At 39.9% G+C, this 18,899-nt stretch overlaps 1 protein-coding gene across 1 annotated transcript in view; it reads right to left on the reverse strand.

Annotated features, from left to right (window-relative positions):
* slc6a11b (solute carrier family 6 member 11b) overlaps positions 1-18,899 on the reverse strand; it is a 46,239-nt gene that overhangs the window by 20,635 nt on the left and 6,705 nt on the right. The window contains exons 6-7 of the mRNA XM_033627075.2: positions 15,518-15,650; positions 11,379-11,513 (exon numbers count right to left, since the gene is read on the reverse strand). Of these exons, the coding sequence (XP_033482966.2) occupies positions 11,379-11,513; positions 15,518-15,650 (268 nt within the window). The remainder of the gene's footprint in view (positions 1-11,378; positions 11,514-15,517; positions 15,651-18,899) is intronic.

Consider the following 18,899-nt stretch of genomic DNA (forward strand, 5'->3'; position numbering starts at 1 on the left):
ACACAGTACGTACATAAATGGATGACAAAGTAAAGGAATACATCAACCACAAATATATCATTTTTATATAAAAAAAAATCAGTCTGTGTTACGTTGAATTTGTGAGGAAAACTTTGTTTTTTTCGCATGTCTCTACATTGAATGAAAATTCCAAAAACAGATAAAAAACTTCTGAGCAAAACTATATTAAAACATGTGTTTACAAGCTGTAACACAACTTGCTGCATGAGTTTCGTGAGAGTTTCTCAATGGGTGCTTTGACAAAGTTTTGCTATTGAAGGCAGACCCCTTTTTCCCCATTTCATCAAGAATTTTTTCAGTTTTTGGATTCTTCGTTTAACGTAAAAGGCATGTGACAAAAACTTTTTTTCCTCCATTTTTCAATGTAATAAAGGGTGAGTTATTGATATGCAAATTATCATTTTGTTAGTGAAGTATTCCTTTAATGTAAAAAACAACCAACAGTCTGAACAGCTATAATCATCCTTGGCATAAAGTCGTCTTCAAACAGATATTCATAGACCAATTAAAGTTTCAGAACCTTTTTAGGCATCTGATAATTCGTTGTGCTCTTGATCCACTTTACAGTTTAATTTCTACTTCATCAATTCTTCTCAGCCTGTCATCTGATGATTACTGAAAACTTTTCTTTTTGTGAGAATTTTTAAAGTTAATTAAATCACAGAATTACAATGAGTAAAATAGGTTTTCCCATTTACAAAAGATTACCATGATATGTCAAGAGATGACTCTTTATCTGCTCTAATGAAACCCCACATTTCTTTTGTTACCGCTCATCTACCTGATTTTCATCATCTCAGTGATTTTGTAATGAAATTACGGCTCAGCTCAACCTTTTCTTTCCCCTCTGAGAGGAACACAGTGGAGCCGCATGAATCATGGATTAACATCCTAAAAGTAGACACAAAGTCTTCCAGTGCCTAAATATTCATAGTTCACTACACTAACTGGCTCCACTCCTTTTTACTGTTTGGTTTGGGATTAACTGAGGTCAGATACTATGATGTAGGGTTTACTTAAACAGACAACTTGTTTTTTTTTACCTTTCTAACTCAAATAATTATTGTTAGTAGGGTGGCAATGTGAGTAGGGGTATACTGAAATTGTTTGTCAAGACCAAAGCACTGAAAAGCTGACATATTACTTTACATTCAAAAAGTTAATGGTCCTGTCAGTGTGTTGGATTTAGAGGGGTCTATTGGCAAAAATAGAAAATAATAATTATGATTAGCTTTTTGTTAGTGTATAATGTCACTGTCTGATCTGTGTCTTGATGACTTCAGACTTTGAGAAGACTTGACTGAGTTGTATCTGTAACAGACTATGAATCATTTAAGTTGCCTTTATTAATTATTCTGTCTTTGTTTTATCTCTGGTCAGTTTATTTATAAGATGATTGTGTTTTCTGAGTTTGGGGGTTTCTGCTAACTGTGTTTTTCCCGTCCTGTGTTCCTGTGCTGCTTCTCCCTCATTTGCCCATCTTCACACCTGCCCTGCATCAGTCTCATTAGTTCTTTTCTACTCCAAAGTTTTTCCCAATCAGCTTCTTGCCTGTTCTCCTGTCTAATCACCTGATTCTCCTCAGCTGAGCCTCTTCACCTTTTTCTCCACCTGCACTTCATCCCCTCGTCATATTAGTTTGTATTCAAGTCCAGGTTTTCAATTCAGTCTCTATTAGATCCTTGGTTTTTATATGTGATCTTTAACTTTGCTTTTTGCTACTTAAACCTTGAATAAAATGTGATTTATTCGAGTTCCTGTTGCCTGCAGTCTCCTGCGTTTTAATCCACCTGCTCCACATTTAATCACCTGAAACTAAGATTTGTTATGTTTTTGTTGGCTTAAAATGAGCCCTTCATATCTACATATGTAGCAGGTCCCCTTCTACGGAGCCCACCACATTGAACGGACAAACCAAACACTAGCTCTCGAGACGGCTTTTCGTATTTTTACATTTAAGTGGCGGCCTGAATTTGGTGGCACAGATGCACCTCAAGGCCACTTCAAAATTTTACACACTGGTCCTTTCAAACTTTGTGTTCTTTGTGTTTAGTAGGCACATTTTTGGGGGTTTATATATATATAAAGACCGTCCTCTCTAGGCAGCAAAGGTTGGAAGGTGCTTGACAATGTTCTACCTTACATAATATCAATGCATTGTAACAAACAACAAATTTTGTCATTCAGATATGAAGAACTGTTGGACTGCAATCAGTGGCTAAAATGTCTGTGAGTAAATTCCTATGCAGTGGGGATTAGTAAAGATCATCAATTCATAACTTTCTCTTGCAGTTTAATCCTCTTTAGGGTCGTGGCTTATCACAGTATACAGTGGGTTGAAGGAAACAATTCAGTATCACATTGCTAGAAAACATGTGATCAGTAGCCTAATGACGATGTATAATGCAAGACTTTTATCATTTCTATCAATTCTATATTTTGGTAGCCTGACCTGTGTTACAGGACTTTAATTCATGGGCAGTGATAAAGTGTAACTAAGGACATTTACTCAAGTGCTGTACTTTAGTAAAATTTTAACATACTTGTATATTACCTGAGTATTTCCATTTTATGATACTTTATACTACATCTCAGAGAGAAATATTGTACTTTTAGCTCCACTTCATTTATTAAAAAACTCAAGTTAGTTTACAGATTTAGATTATTAATAAAAAATACATGCAACTACTGCATTATTATGTATTCTTACAGGTGAAATACACAGCAGTGTCTAAAGTAATTAAAATGAGTTTCAACTTTAACAGCTGCAACATTAAAGTGATATGTATATGAAGGCTGAAGAGGACCACTCTGCATCATGCAGGACTTTTACTTTTGGTACTGTAAATATATTTTGATGCTGATTCTTTTGTACCTTTTTTTTAGTACAGTTTTGAATGCAAGACTTAACCTTGTTGCAGAGTAGTTTTACTCCGTAGTATTCATACTTTACCTAAGTATTAGATCTCAAATTTTTCTTCCACCACTGTTCATGTGGGCTACATGTGGATTTACACGTGTAAGATTCTCACTGAGACAGTGAAGCAGTAAAATGTGTATTATGAAACTAGTTTGTAGTTCAGCACAGAACCCTTGGACCCACAGGATAGCATGGTGTGCTAGCAAATTCAAACTTAATGCAGCATGGCTCTTTGAAAACTCTCTCACATCACCATTCAACCACTAATCTCATTTCCCCACCGAGAAACAATTAACAAACGCACGGTCTTCGCTCCCTCCTGGGAGTAACCACGGTAACTTCTGTGACCTCACAAACACAGGACTGTTCCTGTGGAAGAACAGGCCTTTCTCTCCTAATGTTCATTAATGTTCTCTTTAGTTCACCCTCGGCTGATGGCCGCACAGCGCGGGGAAACCTTAAAGGCCCAGGCGCAGAGAGAATCACTTGTTGATGTTGTGCCTAATTTGGCCAGCTTGTGTTTGGTTATGTTGAGACTGTGGCTCCAGGAAACTTTTCTACTGTGTGAAAGCTGGATGACATTGGCTGTAAGATAGTGTTCTTGTAATGTAAATGTACCACTCTCGGTGCTCCTCACGTCCCGCTCTTTTTATATATCAGATCCATAGGTGTTATATATATATATATATATATATATATATGGAATGCAGTAAGATATTTGGCTGAAGTTAATCAGTTAGATTTCACTCACTAATTTACCTTGGAGCCATACAGTGAGTGTAATTTTATCTTCACTGAATGCTCATGTTATATCCCAATCATTTAGAAGTCCATCATGCAAGTCAAGTATCAAATTCATGCAAGCTCTGGACATACATCATTCTGTACAGTAAATATCAAACATCCAAGTAAAGAAAAAAAAAAGCAAAACACATTTTTTAAATCAGTTTTCAACCCAAACGTGCATGTTGCTTCTGTCATGTTAAAATCTTGTCTTTTCAGTTTTTATCATTTTCATGTTCCAACTCCATTGGTCATAAATGTGCTGTGAAGTTTTTTTTACAACTATTGTATTGATTAAATACTTTAGATAATCTGAAAACAGATATACTTTAAACATGGAAGTTAAATAATTTCTCTGTTGAACTCAACAATTAATTTGTTTCAACATTTTAAAGTCATACAAAGTCGCATTTCTTACATCTTTGTACAATATAAAAGTTCTAAGTTCCTAAGCTCCTTTGTAATGTTTCAAAAGAAAACATCTGTAAACACCTTATTGGTTTTACAGATGTCAGGTATTCAGAAATGTCACTATTTCGAGGCACAAATATGGGACTTAAACTTTGGATTATCTTGAAATTGAACATTCTTGAGAATATAATCAAATTATTCTTATTTTCATATATGTATTCTTTATGTACCCTTTGTTAACACCTTATTTTGAAAACTGGATATAGTCACATGTGTATCCTTCTGCTAACTTTGCCAAATCCATTGCTAGCTCCAATCATCAGCTCAATCTGGGCCATTTAATTGCATTTACAATAAATGTCAGCATATGAGTGTGCTACAGTCGCAGCATCGATTGATGTGACCATAGAGAGATGAGTGACGGCTGGCTTGACCGTAATTATTTATAGAACATGCCCTGCAGGCAACTCATTGGCTCCCTGCAGGTGACCAGGCACTCTTGGCCACCATGTTGGCTCCTCCTGCATTGTAGCATTAGGGGCATTAATCCCATTTAATTTCAATTCAGTAACATTGATTTAAAAATGCGGTTCTCTATAGCTTAACTTCCATGTACAAAATTTCACACCACAGCAACAAAACACCACAAAATATAGATTTAAAAAGTTTTTCTCTTCAACCCACAACTTTACTGTGTTGATTTACCCTCACTGCTCTCAAAGTGTCATTTCAGCAGCATTTGCAGCAGGCAGCTGTTTACAGAGACAAAGTTCCAAACAACCCACTGAATGATAGCTGCTCAGCACCAAACAGCAGACAAAATTGGCAAACTAGGTGATTAGAATACAGCAGCTAGCAACTTTAGCGTCCTGCTGGATGTGTAAATTTGCAAACACTTTCACCATATCAATTTTAGGAAGGTACAGTAAGTCCCATGAGGTCTAAGTAGTGAAAGATGAGGTATTTCAGGTATAAGTTTTGACCTCCACAACATACCATAGGGGAACTACCTGTTGGCCACCTGAACATGTGAGCTTTTATCAACTCTATTGAAGGCTAATTTTCCTGATATCTGTGTTGTCCATCTTTTTGACAAAAAAAGGTATTCAACAACAAGCTGGGACTTGCTGTTATATAAAGGGAAGAATGTATTCTGAAGCTGGAAATAAGAAGGGAAATAAAAGTGAGATGGTCGGTTTGACTAGTGAGAGGTTGGGAAAAGACACAAACATCCACACATTTTCAGTCATAGTGAATGGAAAGATAACAAGAAAGGATAAGGAGTATGAGAGTGTGAGAAGCGTAGAGAGGAGGGGTGATGCTCAGTGCAGAGTGGAGAGTGAGAAGGCGGGAGAGGTAGGTACAAGGAAGAACAGAATGGGGGAGGCATGATGAAGTTCAGGGGTGTAAAAAGAGCGGGTGACATACAGCCACACACACACACTGCACACAGCCTGGTGAACAGAACAGAGCCCTGATTGTCCCTGAGGAAGCTAATTTAACATTGGTGTCAGAAGTAATGTCTTCCTCTGCCAAACAGCAGCCCTTCTTTATCACCCTCCTTCACTGTGCCTCTGTTTGTGTCTTTGTCGATCCATTTTGTCTCGTCCGCTGTATATCTGAATGACTGTTTCCCGCTCTTTACTACTTTACTACACTCACAGATACAACAATCATCTGGACAGCAGCTGGAAAAAATAAATAAAATGTTTTATCGTGTAACAATTACTTTTTTTCATTGAAATGCATAGATATATGTGAAAATAATGTGAAAAATAACTGGTGACAGCCATTTTATCAAGAGTTAATGTTTATACTGCAGTATATCATTCGATCTCAGGTTACAGCATGGATGTGACTGGATGTTCTTAACACCTTTTTTCACCACAAGGAGCTGCTTTTGCCAACAAGTTGTGTGAAACAGACTGGCAGTATGTCTGTACAGATACAGACTGGCTTTATTTCCAGTTATCTCACCCCATGGACCGACTGTTGCCATTAAGAGTGTAAAACAGGTGTTTGAGTCTGAAGTAATCAAAGGTCATATGTTAAAAGTATATATTATAAGAGAGCTACCCAATTTGCAAGCATGAAAATATTTGCCAAAGGAGACATGGCTAGAAAACAAGTGCTCTTATCACACTGAAGTAGGTGGGTTCTTTAGGCTGTGTCCTGAACCACACAGTACTCACTACATGAGTTCACCATTTTGTAGTGCTGGACTCTAAGTATGCGATTATGCATTATGAAAAGTGGTGTACACCCAATGGTCACTAACCGAGCACTATATACCATCATGCATTACACAGAAGGAAAAAGGTAGACAAGAGAGTACAGCGCGATTGCAACCATGTCAAAGTTTGCCCAAGAGGGGATGTAGTCTAAGACTATATGAAAGTTAAAGAAGTATGTCACCAATGGAAAGAAAACCTTTTCATAAATGTAGGCTGCCAATACAGTAGAAAAATACAAATACTTTTGAAATTGGTGCTACATAACCAGAAAAAGCAGAATAAAGGGGCTGTGGCATTCACTTTTACCCAAGAGGTGGAAAATCTACAACTACCACCAACTGGTTACAGGTGATTTCAGTTAAATGGTAAGCTAAAACGTATTTCTGAAAGTAATTGAAGTGAGAAATAGGCAACTCAGTTTTAGTTTTAACGTTGGGTCGGTGTTTAGTCTGAGTATGAGAGAGAGAGGGGCTGCTCCGTCTCTTGATCCACTTGTAAACTCTTTGAGTCCGTGGTGGCGGGCAATACGAAAACGCAGAAGTACAGCCTTTAATTCGAACAACAACCCGCAAGCCAGCAAAACTCAGACGAATGACAAATTCTGCATCTTTCCGACAGAGTTTTGCAGGGAGAGTTAGCTGCGGTTGCCTACCGTCCCAACCCATCTACAGAAGAAACCATAGCACTCATCCTCCCCACCATGCTATCTCAGCTGGAAAAGAAAGGGAGCTATGTGAGATTGCTGTTTACTGACTACAGTTCAGCAGATAACACTTCAGTTCCCTCCAGGCTGGTCACAAAGTTCAAGGAGATAGGACTTAACACCTCACTGTATATGTGGATCCTCGACACAGGGGCACCCCAGGGTTGCGTTTTGGATTCCCTGTTGTACTCCCTGTACACACACGACTGTGTAGCCACTTCCAACTCCAACACCGTCACGACACAGCAGTGGTGGGCTTAATCACAGATAATTAATGGGCCTACCTAAAAACAGGACCTGACCCCCTGGTGTGAACATCAGCCAAACTAAAAAGATGATGGTGGACTTGGTGGTGGAAAGAGGCAGCCAAGGAACTACACTCCCCTTAATATCAACGGGTCCTCGGTGGAGAGGGTGGATAACCGCGTACTGACTCAGGGGTGAGAAAAGCACGTAAAAAATATCAGAAATAATCATGGTGTGTATCTATTGTAAATATAAATAAAGAGTGCTAGTATCATCTTCATCTTTTCACTTGACAACTTCTTGCTAGTGTAGCAAGACGTCACATCTAACTCTTCTATGTCCAGTACTTCTGTTTCATCTCCTAATCAAAAATATTTGAATTACTGTGAGAACAAACAAAGAAAGATTGATGCTGGATGGCATTTCCACAGAGCTTGTTTTATAAAGAGTATTATTTGTTTTTCCTGATGACAACAGGCTCAAGACAAGTCAATGAGTTGGGGCAGAAAATAATGTGTTAAATGTGAGCAGAGCAACGCATCGCAACATAAAGACACAATGTCCAACAAAAACAAAGTACTTTGTATTTATTAATTTTGGAAAATATGCTCAGTATAATATCATATATTTAGCACACAAATCCATTTCTGTGTTTATTATGGATGCCCAACCATCTGACATTGATCTGGCACATTTGAATTGTTTGACAGCAATACCATAATTAGTGAAATATTGACCTGAGTGTCCAAATGTGTTTTTTCAATTTGCAGATGAGCTCGCAAAAAAGTCCTCTGTATAGAACTCCCTAAATAGTGATTAGGAAGTAGTGAATGAGTAAATTTTATCAGACACGGCCTTAAGGCCTTTGAAAACCAAGTCCATTTTTTTCAAATGCATTTTTTTAAATTGGTCATCCAATAAAATTGTTACAAACAGAAAACTTGCACACTGAATCTGATGTGTTTTACTGTTCCAATTGCTGAGAAAATTTACAACACGACACAATATGGAGTCATCAAGCAGTGAGGATGATTTTGTGGTCCTTTAACGTAGAAAAAGATAAATAAAATATTGGGTCCTCCAATCCATAAAAGGCATCCAGATTAAGGAGACCTTAATCAGCAGGAGCTGCAGTGTTAACTTGGTTAAAAAAAGTATTGCCATCTCCAGCTGACTTTTTAATGTTTCTAATTGACTCTTCTTAAAGCAAGAAACTTTTAAAGGTTTCTGAAGTGTGCACATGAAGGCTGCAAAGATAAAATTTTTCCTTGTCAGACTGAGGCTTAAGCTGCATGTCCCAGAGAAGCTTAGCGTGCTCCTTTGCCTCGGACGATAGATTTCTACTACAGGTAAAAGCTAGTTAACCAAGCGTGCTAACGATTGCAGTTTATGCTACAGCAGATTAACACACTGTGTAATCCCTTCATTATAGTTTTGCTCCTCTCTGTTTGAATTTCAAATATTGCTTTTGCTACAGTCCCATGTACATCATTTCAAAACGCAGAGAAATCCAAGCTTGACAGGACTGCTGAGCCAAGTTAGGGTTGTTAAGTTGTGATTGGACAATCACTGTTCGGAAAAAGAGTTCAGTGAACAGTCAATTCTGAACTCATGTCATAAAGTTTTACAATAAGAATGAATTTCAAATTTTTCAGTTTTTTTTCTTAATTAAATGTGACAACACTTTCCTGAAATATAATCAGTGATATTGCCACTCAAAGTGATACAGAAACTTCACGTTCAAATCAATCTATCAATTTATCAAACTGTCAATCACTGTGTTTTGATCTGTTCTCTCTGTCTCCCTCAAACTCATCCATCTCAATTCAAGTTGTCATGACACCCCATCCACTGACATTTTCGTGCGCACTGTTGCCTAGCGACCCAAGGTGTCTGCCTTTTTCAGACGAGGTCAAGTAGTCTGCTCTGTGCGTGTGTCTGTCTGTCTGTCTGTCTGTCTGTGTTATATATCAATGCACCATCTCTATTAGCTTCAAATCCTGAACTTTCCACCCCTCTAGCTCTCAAGGCTCACTATTTTCTTGACCCTAGATCATCTCATCACCAGCAGGATGTGTCAGCTCTGCTATGATGATCTTGGCTCTGTAATAAGCCACAGCAGAATCACTGCCAATAGAGGTGGGTTTATACCTGAAGCCAAATGTCTGTAACTATATGAAACAGCTGCCTTTTTTTAGTCTTTGCCACACAAAGGTAGTATGTACCATTTGGCAAACAGCTTCCCTCTGAATAAATGGAATAAAACGGTACAAAAAAGTACATAAACAGTGATCGCAGTGAAAAAAGACTGATCCCCCATCCCATTACAGTAACAATAACACCACCTGTCCCCCTGGCAGCTATTCAGCTCCAGACAGGTGGGTGTAAGGCAGGGGTATAATTTCAATCCCATGAGTCTCTTTAACCCCTCCTGCTTTACTTTGGTACCTTCTGCCTTTCAACAGTCACTGTTTTCACAGAGCACAATCAGACTGATTTAACATAACTGCTGCCTTAAGATTTGGTTGGGAAATACCAAAATTGTGTGTATTCTGTACAGTATTTACTGTGTCTTACAGCAGGTTAGGGTACTACAATGTCCTTGATGTGTGGCATCCCTGTCAGTATTACTGGACTTGCAATTTCAGTCCAACCAGTGCCACCAGCAACAAGACAAGTTATAGCAGCCACGCTAAAGAGCTGTATTTGTAGACATGATGTACACCGTCTACACTACAGGTATGGACACTAATAGACTTGCAATCTTGACACGTGCCACTTACAGCCATTAAGTGTTACAACTCCATTTTTTCTTTTTTTATATAGCTGCTGTGTGTGGATGTTTGGGGGTTTTACAATTTACATAACTTATGATAAAAAAGGGGTTTGTTACATGAGCATATTTCCTGCTGATCACTGAGGAGAGGAATTTATGCGGCAATGACTGACACAGTGTGTGTCCTCTCACCTCCATGGCTGTCCTTCTGGTAACTTTCAAAAGGTGGTGGGATCCTAACACATAAAGATAACAGCAGCTCCACTATAAAATTAAAGCTGTAACACTGACTTTCTTTCACATTCGTAGGTATAACAACTGATAAAATGGCAAAACCTATTATTTTGTCTTACTGGTTGGTGGCAACATCTCAGTGGCACTCAGTGATGGGCACAGTGATTCTTTTCACAGCATCAGTTCCTTTGAGTTGATAAATGTTAATGTATCAGATCTTTCCAGTTTTGATGTTTCTTGCAAAATATGTTTGTTTTTGTTTCTGTGACACTCTGTTATAGTACATGCAAGTCTGGCAGGAAGTGCTGCCCGCCCCACAAATTTCTCTTTAGTGCATTACTAGTCAATATGAATGAGTTCACATTGATAAAGATAATATATTAATCTTAATGCATTGATTCAGCATCCCACTTGTATGTAGGTAGGCTATGTAAGCTTAATGCAATGTTACAGAAATGTCACTGACAAGCGATGTGTCAGTCTTTGATGGGCAAGTGGGAGACATGCCCGTTATCTCTGCAGCCTTGTGCTGCATTCAAGTTGTTGGAATAATCTGAAAAATTAGTTCCCCATCATATCTAATGGCTCACTTGATTTGTTTCTTTTGCTAATCGTTATCAACATGTTGTTTAAATGCATCTTAAATGCAAGTGCTAGCAATAAAATACAACACATCCTCTTTATAGTGTCCATGTTGTTTCCAAATTACAACTGAAAGCTCATGAACACATCACATCACAACCATCTGAGGAGCATGTGAATGCACCATTGCCCTTGGCTGGCAGAGGTCTTGATGCAAGACTCGCTGTAGCAAACAGTGTGAGCAGTACACTATGGTAAAGGTGGGAAGAGTCGGGGATTCATGAGCACTCAGATGTTCATCAGGCTGACCTGGTACATACCATACACTAAAAAGAATTGTTCAAAATGATTTGTTTGTTCATTTTCGCGCATCACTAGTGGCACTTTAACATTGTACCTATAATGTTGGAGGCAGATCTTTTTTCTTTTTTACCAGTAGAGACAGAGATACAGTGGGTCCAGGCCTACCTGAGGGTCAGAGAGACGTGATATGTCTGGGTAGAGGTAGAACTTGATGCCATCAAATGCTCCTGGCAGCGTCACTCCTCGGATCAGCAGGATCAACAACATGAAGTATGGAAATGTTGCTGTCACATACACAACCTGCAGGTATAAACATGCACAGATTTGGAATATTAAAATATGTACAGATCACAGACAAACACAGCTGACACTGAGTCACTGTCAGAATGTAGAGTAGTATTTGCTTACATAACTAGATATGATTTGTACAAGATAAGGTCAAAGTAAGGCTGTGGAAAGCAAAAATATGGCAAGCAATTGTCACAGCTGATAAATAACGGGCTCTAACCAACATAGCCACCTCCTCATCCCCCTATTTAAAAATAACTACAATAAGTGCCTAGCAGTTGCGAACCTGTCAAGTTGCAGTTACAGTTTACATCCATATCTGTTAAAAACATGGTTCCTTCACAGAATATCTCTACAATCAGTACAGTTTCAAGGTGGACACCCAAGATTAGTCACCAAATCTGACCAAATGTCTCCCCTGCTGTTCCTGAGTCATGCTGCTGAATAATGGCCAGAAAAGGGTTTTGCAGAATATTATGATGTCACAATGAAGTTAATCTTTTGGATATTGAATCTCATCACCTCATCATTTTATTTTATTAGACTTTTTTTTTAAGATTATTTTTTGGGGGGCATTTTAGCTTTTAATTGATAGGACAGTCGAGCGTGAAAGGGGGAGAGAGAGAGGGAGCGATATGCAGCAAAGGGCCACAGGCTGGAGTTGAACCCAGGCCGCTGCGGCAACAACCTTGTACATGGGGCACCTGCTCTATCAACTAAGCCACCAACGCCCCATTCTATTAGACATCTGAGTGAAATTTTGCCATTATTAGCAAATGAATTCTTGATTTATGGTCAAAAACATGTTTTGTGAGGTCACGGTGACCTTGACCTCTGACCACCAAGTAAACGTTCTTGCCTAATATATAAAAATTCCCTAAAGGTGCTCTTGAGATATGGTGTTCACCGAATGAGACATATGCAAGGTCACAGTGACCTTAACCTTTAACCTTTGACCACCAAAATCTCATCGGTTTATCTTTGAGTCCAAGTGAACATTTATGCCAAACTTGAAGAAACTTCTTCAAATTGCTGTTGCACACACAAACAAACACAAATGCATTGTCACAATGTGCCACAATGTGAGGAAGTAAAGCAATGACCAATTTTTAAATTTTCTCAAGGATCTAACCAACTATGACACCTAGCAGGCTGTACCAAACATGGTTGATGTCAAGATCAGGGGAACCTTTGAAACCTACAAGTGTCAGAAGGGCTCACGAATCAACTTTAATCACTTTGGTGTCCATTTGAAGTCACTGTGGTTTGGACTGAACAAAGTAACTGAGGGGTTTCAAGAGAGATGAGGGGGTCCCAAGATTATTTAAGGTATAAAAAAATACATGTTTTTTGCTTCCCAAAATTAAATATACTGTATATTTTTTCCTCAAAACAGGAAAAATCAATCTTTGGTACAACTGCTGATTGTTCTGATTTTTTGTAGGCTCTCACAAAACAAAAAGGTTGGGATTGAGAGGTCAAATGAAAATCTTATCATTGGTTTACTGTATTGAGAATATCAAACAAATCAACAAACTTGACTATCTTCTTGACATTCAGCTCAGTAGAAGACAGATCTGTCCACAGAGTCTCTGGATTTATAACATACTTATTTTACAGCAGCACACACCTTTTGAACCAATTTGTAGATCACAGCTGAACTCTGGTTCACAAAAGGGCACTACTTAATTGTTCCCATTCATAATCCATGTTTTTGCCTGAATTTGTGACCGTCAGCTGATGACAGTTTAATATCTACTGATACACTGTTTGGAGTCAACAGTGGACTGTCAAAATAAAGTCATACCAAGAGGGGGGTCAGCTTAACCTGGAACCTGGAGTATATTAGCATTCAGTTTTAGCACTCAGTTTTGCAGCTCAAGTTTTGGAAGGATAGGGTAGAAAGGGTATCACGCACAGCACTAGAGAGTCAACTCCACTATAGTAAACATCAGACATACCTTCAGTACAGTAGCTAGCACTTGCTAACCATCGAACTAACACTCCCATTTTTATTGAACCATTCAGGTTTTGCAGAATTGTGCTCGACATCTCAAGACTCTTAGAAACCCCTTGAACAAAGACCCTGGCCTCTTGGAAGGCAGAGGCGGACAACATACATCCCCTGGCTTGCTGGCATCCAGTCAAAGTCCAATTGAGGGCAGAACAGGACAGAACAGAGCCGGGCCAGGAGACTGAAAAGAAAAGAAGGCTCCTCTGGCCCCGTCTCTTAAACAGGAGAAGCCCAGAGGAGTGATGCTGGCAGTGTGGGAAAATGTGCTTTTCTTTGAAGCGCGCACAGAAGTGCATGAGTCCATACACACACACACGCACACAATTTCATTCACAACACTGAAATGGGTGTGCACATACTACAGACAAAGATAAAGTGGACCATTCACATAAACGGGCCTAAACACACACTCATAAACGCATGCACACTCCAATTACTCGTATACCCCTGGTCAGATTACTGTACAACTACGAGCAGCACTTTCATGAATGGAAACTCCTTTTACGAGGTGGAAGCAATTATTTTATTGCAGGTTTCGATGCAGTGAACTTCTTAATCTAACTAGAAGTTCAGTTCACTGTTACATTGCCAGTTTAAGCTTGATTTTACCCTCAACCATTCAGAAATTGACGATACTCTGAATATCCTGAACATCCTTCACCTTCAAAACCTGAATCAAAAGTTTAATAAAGACCCATTTCCTAACCAAGATAGTCTTTAAACAGTAAGGATCCACAAGACTCAATTAGACTGTCCACTGTAAACTCTGTTAATCCTAGTGTGGCCTACAGGGGGAAAGTGTGGGAAAAGTTGTCTCCTGCCTGGCAAATCCCTCCTTTAATTTGTCAAATAAAATGATCACACACCCTAAACCTTCTCGCCCTCTTTCTCTTCATCTCTCTGGAGATGAAAAGGACAATATTCAATCTCTCCATGAACTTTTGATGCTCCACATGCTTCGTCCAGCTCACCACGGGTAAACATTTAAGCCACCACAAATTTACTGGTCAAACTTGCCCCTGCCTCGCCGTAAATCTAACAGGAGGGCTTAAATGTGAGAATGGCTGGCAAACACGGCCAACAAAAGCAAACAGCTTAGCAGAGTCGGAATTGAATGGGCTGTAGGGTCTGTGGAGAAGAAAGCGCCTCTCTCTTGCAACGGGCTAGCTGTGGTTTATTTCTCATAGCAGGAGAGAGAGGGAGAGAGAGAGGCAGCAGAGGCGGAGGCTGAGGATATACTCTGCATGCTCCTCATGAACGCTCTCCTTTCCTCCAGTGAATACAGGAATCAATCTTGGACCGGCTGCTAAAGCCCGGCCATGAAGAAGCCTTCTCCCCTCTTACTTCACAGCCAGACAAAAGACACTTCAGGGAGATATAGGCATTGCCGCCTAGTTGTTTTTTTCCCCCCTGTCATGTAGAATGTGAGCCCATTAATTTTTCCTCACACACCTCTCCTCTTTTCTATTTACTCTCTTTCTTCCCTCTCTTTTTTCACTCCATCTCCATCTCTCTACTCACTCTGTCTCATTCAATCTAAGAGGGGGAGCTGAGCACCCAAACCAAGGTGCAGAGTCCTCACTGTCCTCCTTGAGGCTGCTAGAAGAGACTCAAGGAGGACATTAAAATGGAAAGGGTGATGGGAGGAAAGGTAGAAGTGGGTGGTGCAGACACCCCTTTTGTCCTCTATTTGCGGGGGGGTGGAGTACTTGGGGCTTCCTGTCAGCAAGTTGTTTTGAGGACAAGATGGGAAATCTTGTGGTTGTTTCAGTGAGCAAGATGAAAATTAAAACTGCTCCAGTGAATAAAAAAAAAAACCCAGCAAAGTAACATGCACACACATTCCAGCACACAAACACTCATGTAAAAAATCCTCCATCATGAGTTGGATGGTGTGATAACCGCATTACCCATAAAATTTTCTCATCTTTCCTGTGATTGCATTGCACAGACTCACATACAGGCACACACAGAACAGTAAAGATGCATTACTCTGTCTCACCTTGCCAGTCGACTTGGGTCCCTTCCAGATGCAGAAGTAGCAGATGAACCAGGCCAGGGCCAGACACATGGCCAGCTCCCAGCGCATTCCACCCATGTGCTCGATACCATCTGATATCTTCAGGACTCTGCGTCTGATTTGGCACAAAGAACATGGATGAGTTACAATTTCATGACATAAGTTCAAGCCTTCGAAAACACTTTCTGGAAAGGGAAAATGGTGTTGAACATGTGATGTAGAGCCTCTGCAGATCTGTCTTCAGGCATTAAGTGCAAACTGTGCTAAATAACTTACAACACAGAGGGAGAATGATGAAAAATGCATATTTGTTTGAGGTTGCTCAGTATAAATAGTAATGTCATTTTTGCTGGTTAATTATAGTTGCTAGTTCAGTTAATGCATTCCCCAACTCCACAAAGGACTTCAACTCCTCAACTTCAAACCACTACAAGGATAATAAGCAATGAACTGCATCTCTTGAGCCTCAAAACTAAAATCTATGTTTTGTAATGGAATGGGGAAACAAACTATTTCACATTTGCTTTAATCACTAAAGGCCTTTATTGTCTTTTACTGGTTCTTCATGTACTTGCTCAGGCACTCACATTGTGATAGTATGAATGCACACAGTACCAATCATAAAAACGACCATCCTGACCAAACCATAAATAAAATATCTGTCGGCAACTCAGCGAACAACATGACAATGCGGAGACTAACCAACAGGATGACCATTTCTATCCTCTGATTCAGACTGCAACTTCCTCCTTCCATCCATGATGGCTGATCCTCATCCTGCTGCTAACCTTGCAGTTGAGGATGCAACTACAAGGTAATATGACGGTAAATTTACAAGCAGCAATTGTGGAACTGTATCTGTGTGGGACGATGCAGTCTTGAACAACGTGAGGACGGCATGGCAACAATCTTCAACAACCTTCCCACAAGTAACTTTCCACCCATCATCTGATAAATGGAAGTGAGTAGAGAAATGTTCTTATCCAACAATAAGACTTCCTCTCTTCTGCTGAGTCCCCTCTGCCACTTGAGTGGACTTCCCATGGTTGTTAAGCTGTGGACGAACACATTATCCTAATCATGCCTCAACTCTGTCTTTGGCCTAATATGGTTAATGTCCTGAATGATCATGTCTGATTGGCTTAAGGAAGACAGACACCAAGCAAAGAGAAAGGTGTCATCATCTTTGATTGGATGGGGGCAGTAGGCCATTTGTTCATTTTTAACAGGGGGGCGGACATCAAAGTTTAATAATTCTCAATAATTTATCAGTAAAAGGTCTGGGTCTGGACCTGGTGGATGAAGAGTGATGGCAGGTTAACAAGGGGTCACATGATGGTCATTTTGCTAACAAGGAAGATGACGTCTCCCCTCGTTCACCTACAGGATGGGAAAGAATCTCAATAATGAAGGCAGTCGGCAACAGTGTGGCTCTGACGGAAAAATGTCATATAATCTTACTAGAGATGGAGATGAGGATATTGAGCATCGAGGAGGTTCTGGTGGGACAACTGCACTTTGGTGGGCAACATAACCAGGCAGGAAGAAGTCTGGTTTGCTCCACTGTTTATAACAGGTCATGCAGATTCTTCAGCCCCTGAAAGCCTTTTATGTCCTTGGTGGTCAAAATGTTTGTGCAAAAATATTGTCCAGGGATCACTACCTAACGAGTCAACCACAACACCTTGAGTCAAATCACGCCTTACTTCAACAGAACATCCATTGACCATTGTGATTCTCCTGGAAATGAAATTAAAATTCACCCTTGGGGAACAATGAATGAGCACAAGTACCACGGTCGGAAAAGCCAGGGTAAAAGAAAAACATGACGGGGACGTATATTCCTGGACATTCCAACAGCGTCAAATTATGATGTTAGGAACAGATCTATTCAGCCATTTTGCTAAAGTTTATGTACACAGTGTGCATTCAGCAGATTTATACATCCTAAAAACTTTAAATAAGTAAACTAAGTCTAAAAATAACAAACATTGACTTACACAGGACTTAAACCACAGTCTCCCATGTGAAAGCCCTGTACAGAACCCGTTCATCAAACACGTCTTACTCCGTTGTGGACTGAACTGTTTATTATCCTATGCCACTTGAATACTATCTCAGAGAATATCCGAAATTGGCTAATACTAGCCCTAACCATGGCGTCTTTGCCATAGCTGCCTCCTCCCTTGACATTTCGATGTGACTAGCCAATCACAGCATGCATGGGTATACATAATAATGCATGTGGAAATGGGTTAAGTAGTCAAATAGCTGTAGTGTAACTATTTTCACCCAGTCGCAAATAGACATTCAGGGTTTTTTTAATTTTTACTCCACCTCACTTCCTGATTCTCTATGTCAAGCAGCTGTCAGCAAAGTGGCCAACTTGTCGACCTAAATTTCCACAAACGCAACCCTGCCTGTTCTTAAGTTGATTAGTCTGTGGAGCTCTGTTGGCAGATGGTAACCAAAATACAGCTGGGTACCGCTGTAAAAGAGAGGTTTGCGTCCAACATTCTGTGTGATCCTTATTGCCTCTGCTGGCTACATGTCAATATATTGTGTTTCTACACTGCAGAGTCGAAAAACAAATTTTCCAATGAGAACAAATAAAGTATATTTCAATACTGAAATGGTGTATCAGGGCTCGACAGTGCGAGCGTTTCACTCGCATTTGCGACTAAAAATAGGTGTGTGCGAACTGTAGAAAATATTTAGGGGCACATGTGCGCATAAAAAAAATCAGCCGAAGCAGCCTATATTTTTGTTAATAAAAAAATATGATAATCTAACCGCAAATGTTGGAGGAACTCCAGCCGCCTTCCCTCTTCCCTCTTCCCTGTTTGACACGGTTATGGGCGGTTTTCCAAGCCACTTTCGGCATAATGAATATAACGGCCGGGGTCCACAGCGTAGCGTCGCGGCGTATTCATATGGCCTCCACTGACTGCGTACGGAAGCGACACGTAGAGAAGCCGAGCCGAGAGGCTGCATGTAGGCTGCATGAAATGGTAAAGCATTTTCCACCTAAGTTATTACATATATTTGAGTTATCTACAAGTTTACTGTACTGTTTGTCATCTACTCGCTTTCAAATGTCCGTCACGGACATTTACACAATGTCACGGATAAACATGAGTAAATGCATGAAAAAAAATCATCACATATCACCTCTGATAATGGTTTATTCATTTAAAAACACATTGTGCTCGTTTAGCACACTATTTCATGTAGTTTTTATCTGCTGGCGGGTCACGTAGGGGAGCGTAGCGCGACAAAAATAGAAGAGCATCCTAAAATAGAGAGTTGTCGTGCCGCTCCCGTTGCCGGTGGAGTCGCTGTAATTGATTAACAGGGGGGCGAG

This window comes from Epinephelus lanceolatus, chromosome 1, assembly GCF_041903045.1.
Source record: "Epinephelus lanceolatus isolate andai-2023 chromosome 1, ASM4190304v1, whole genome shotgun sequence".
Lineage (NCBI taxonomy): Eukaryota > Metazoa > Chordata > Actinopteri > Perciformes > Serranidae > Epinephelus > Epinephelus lanceolatus.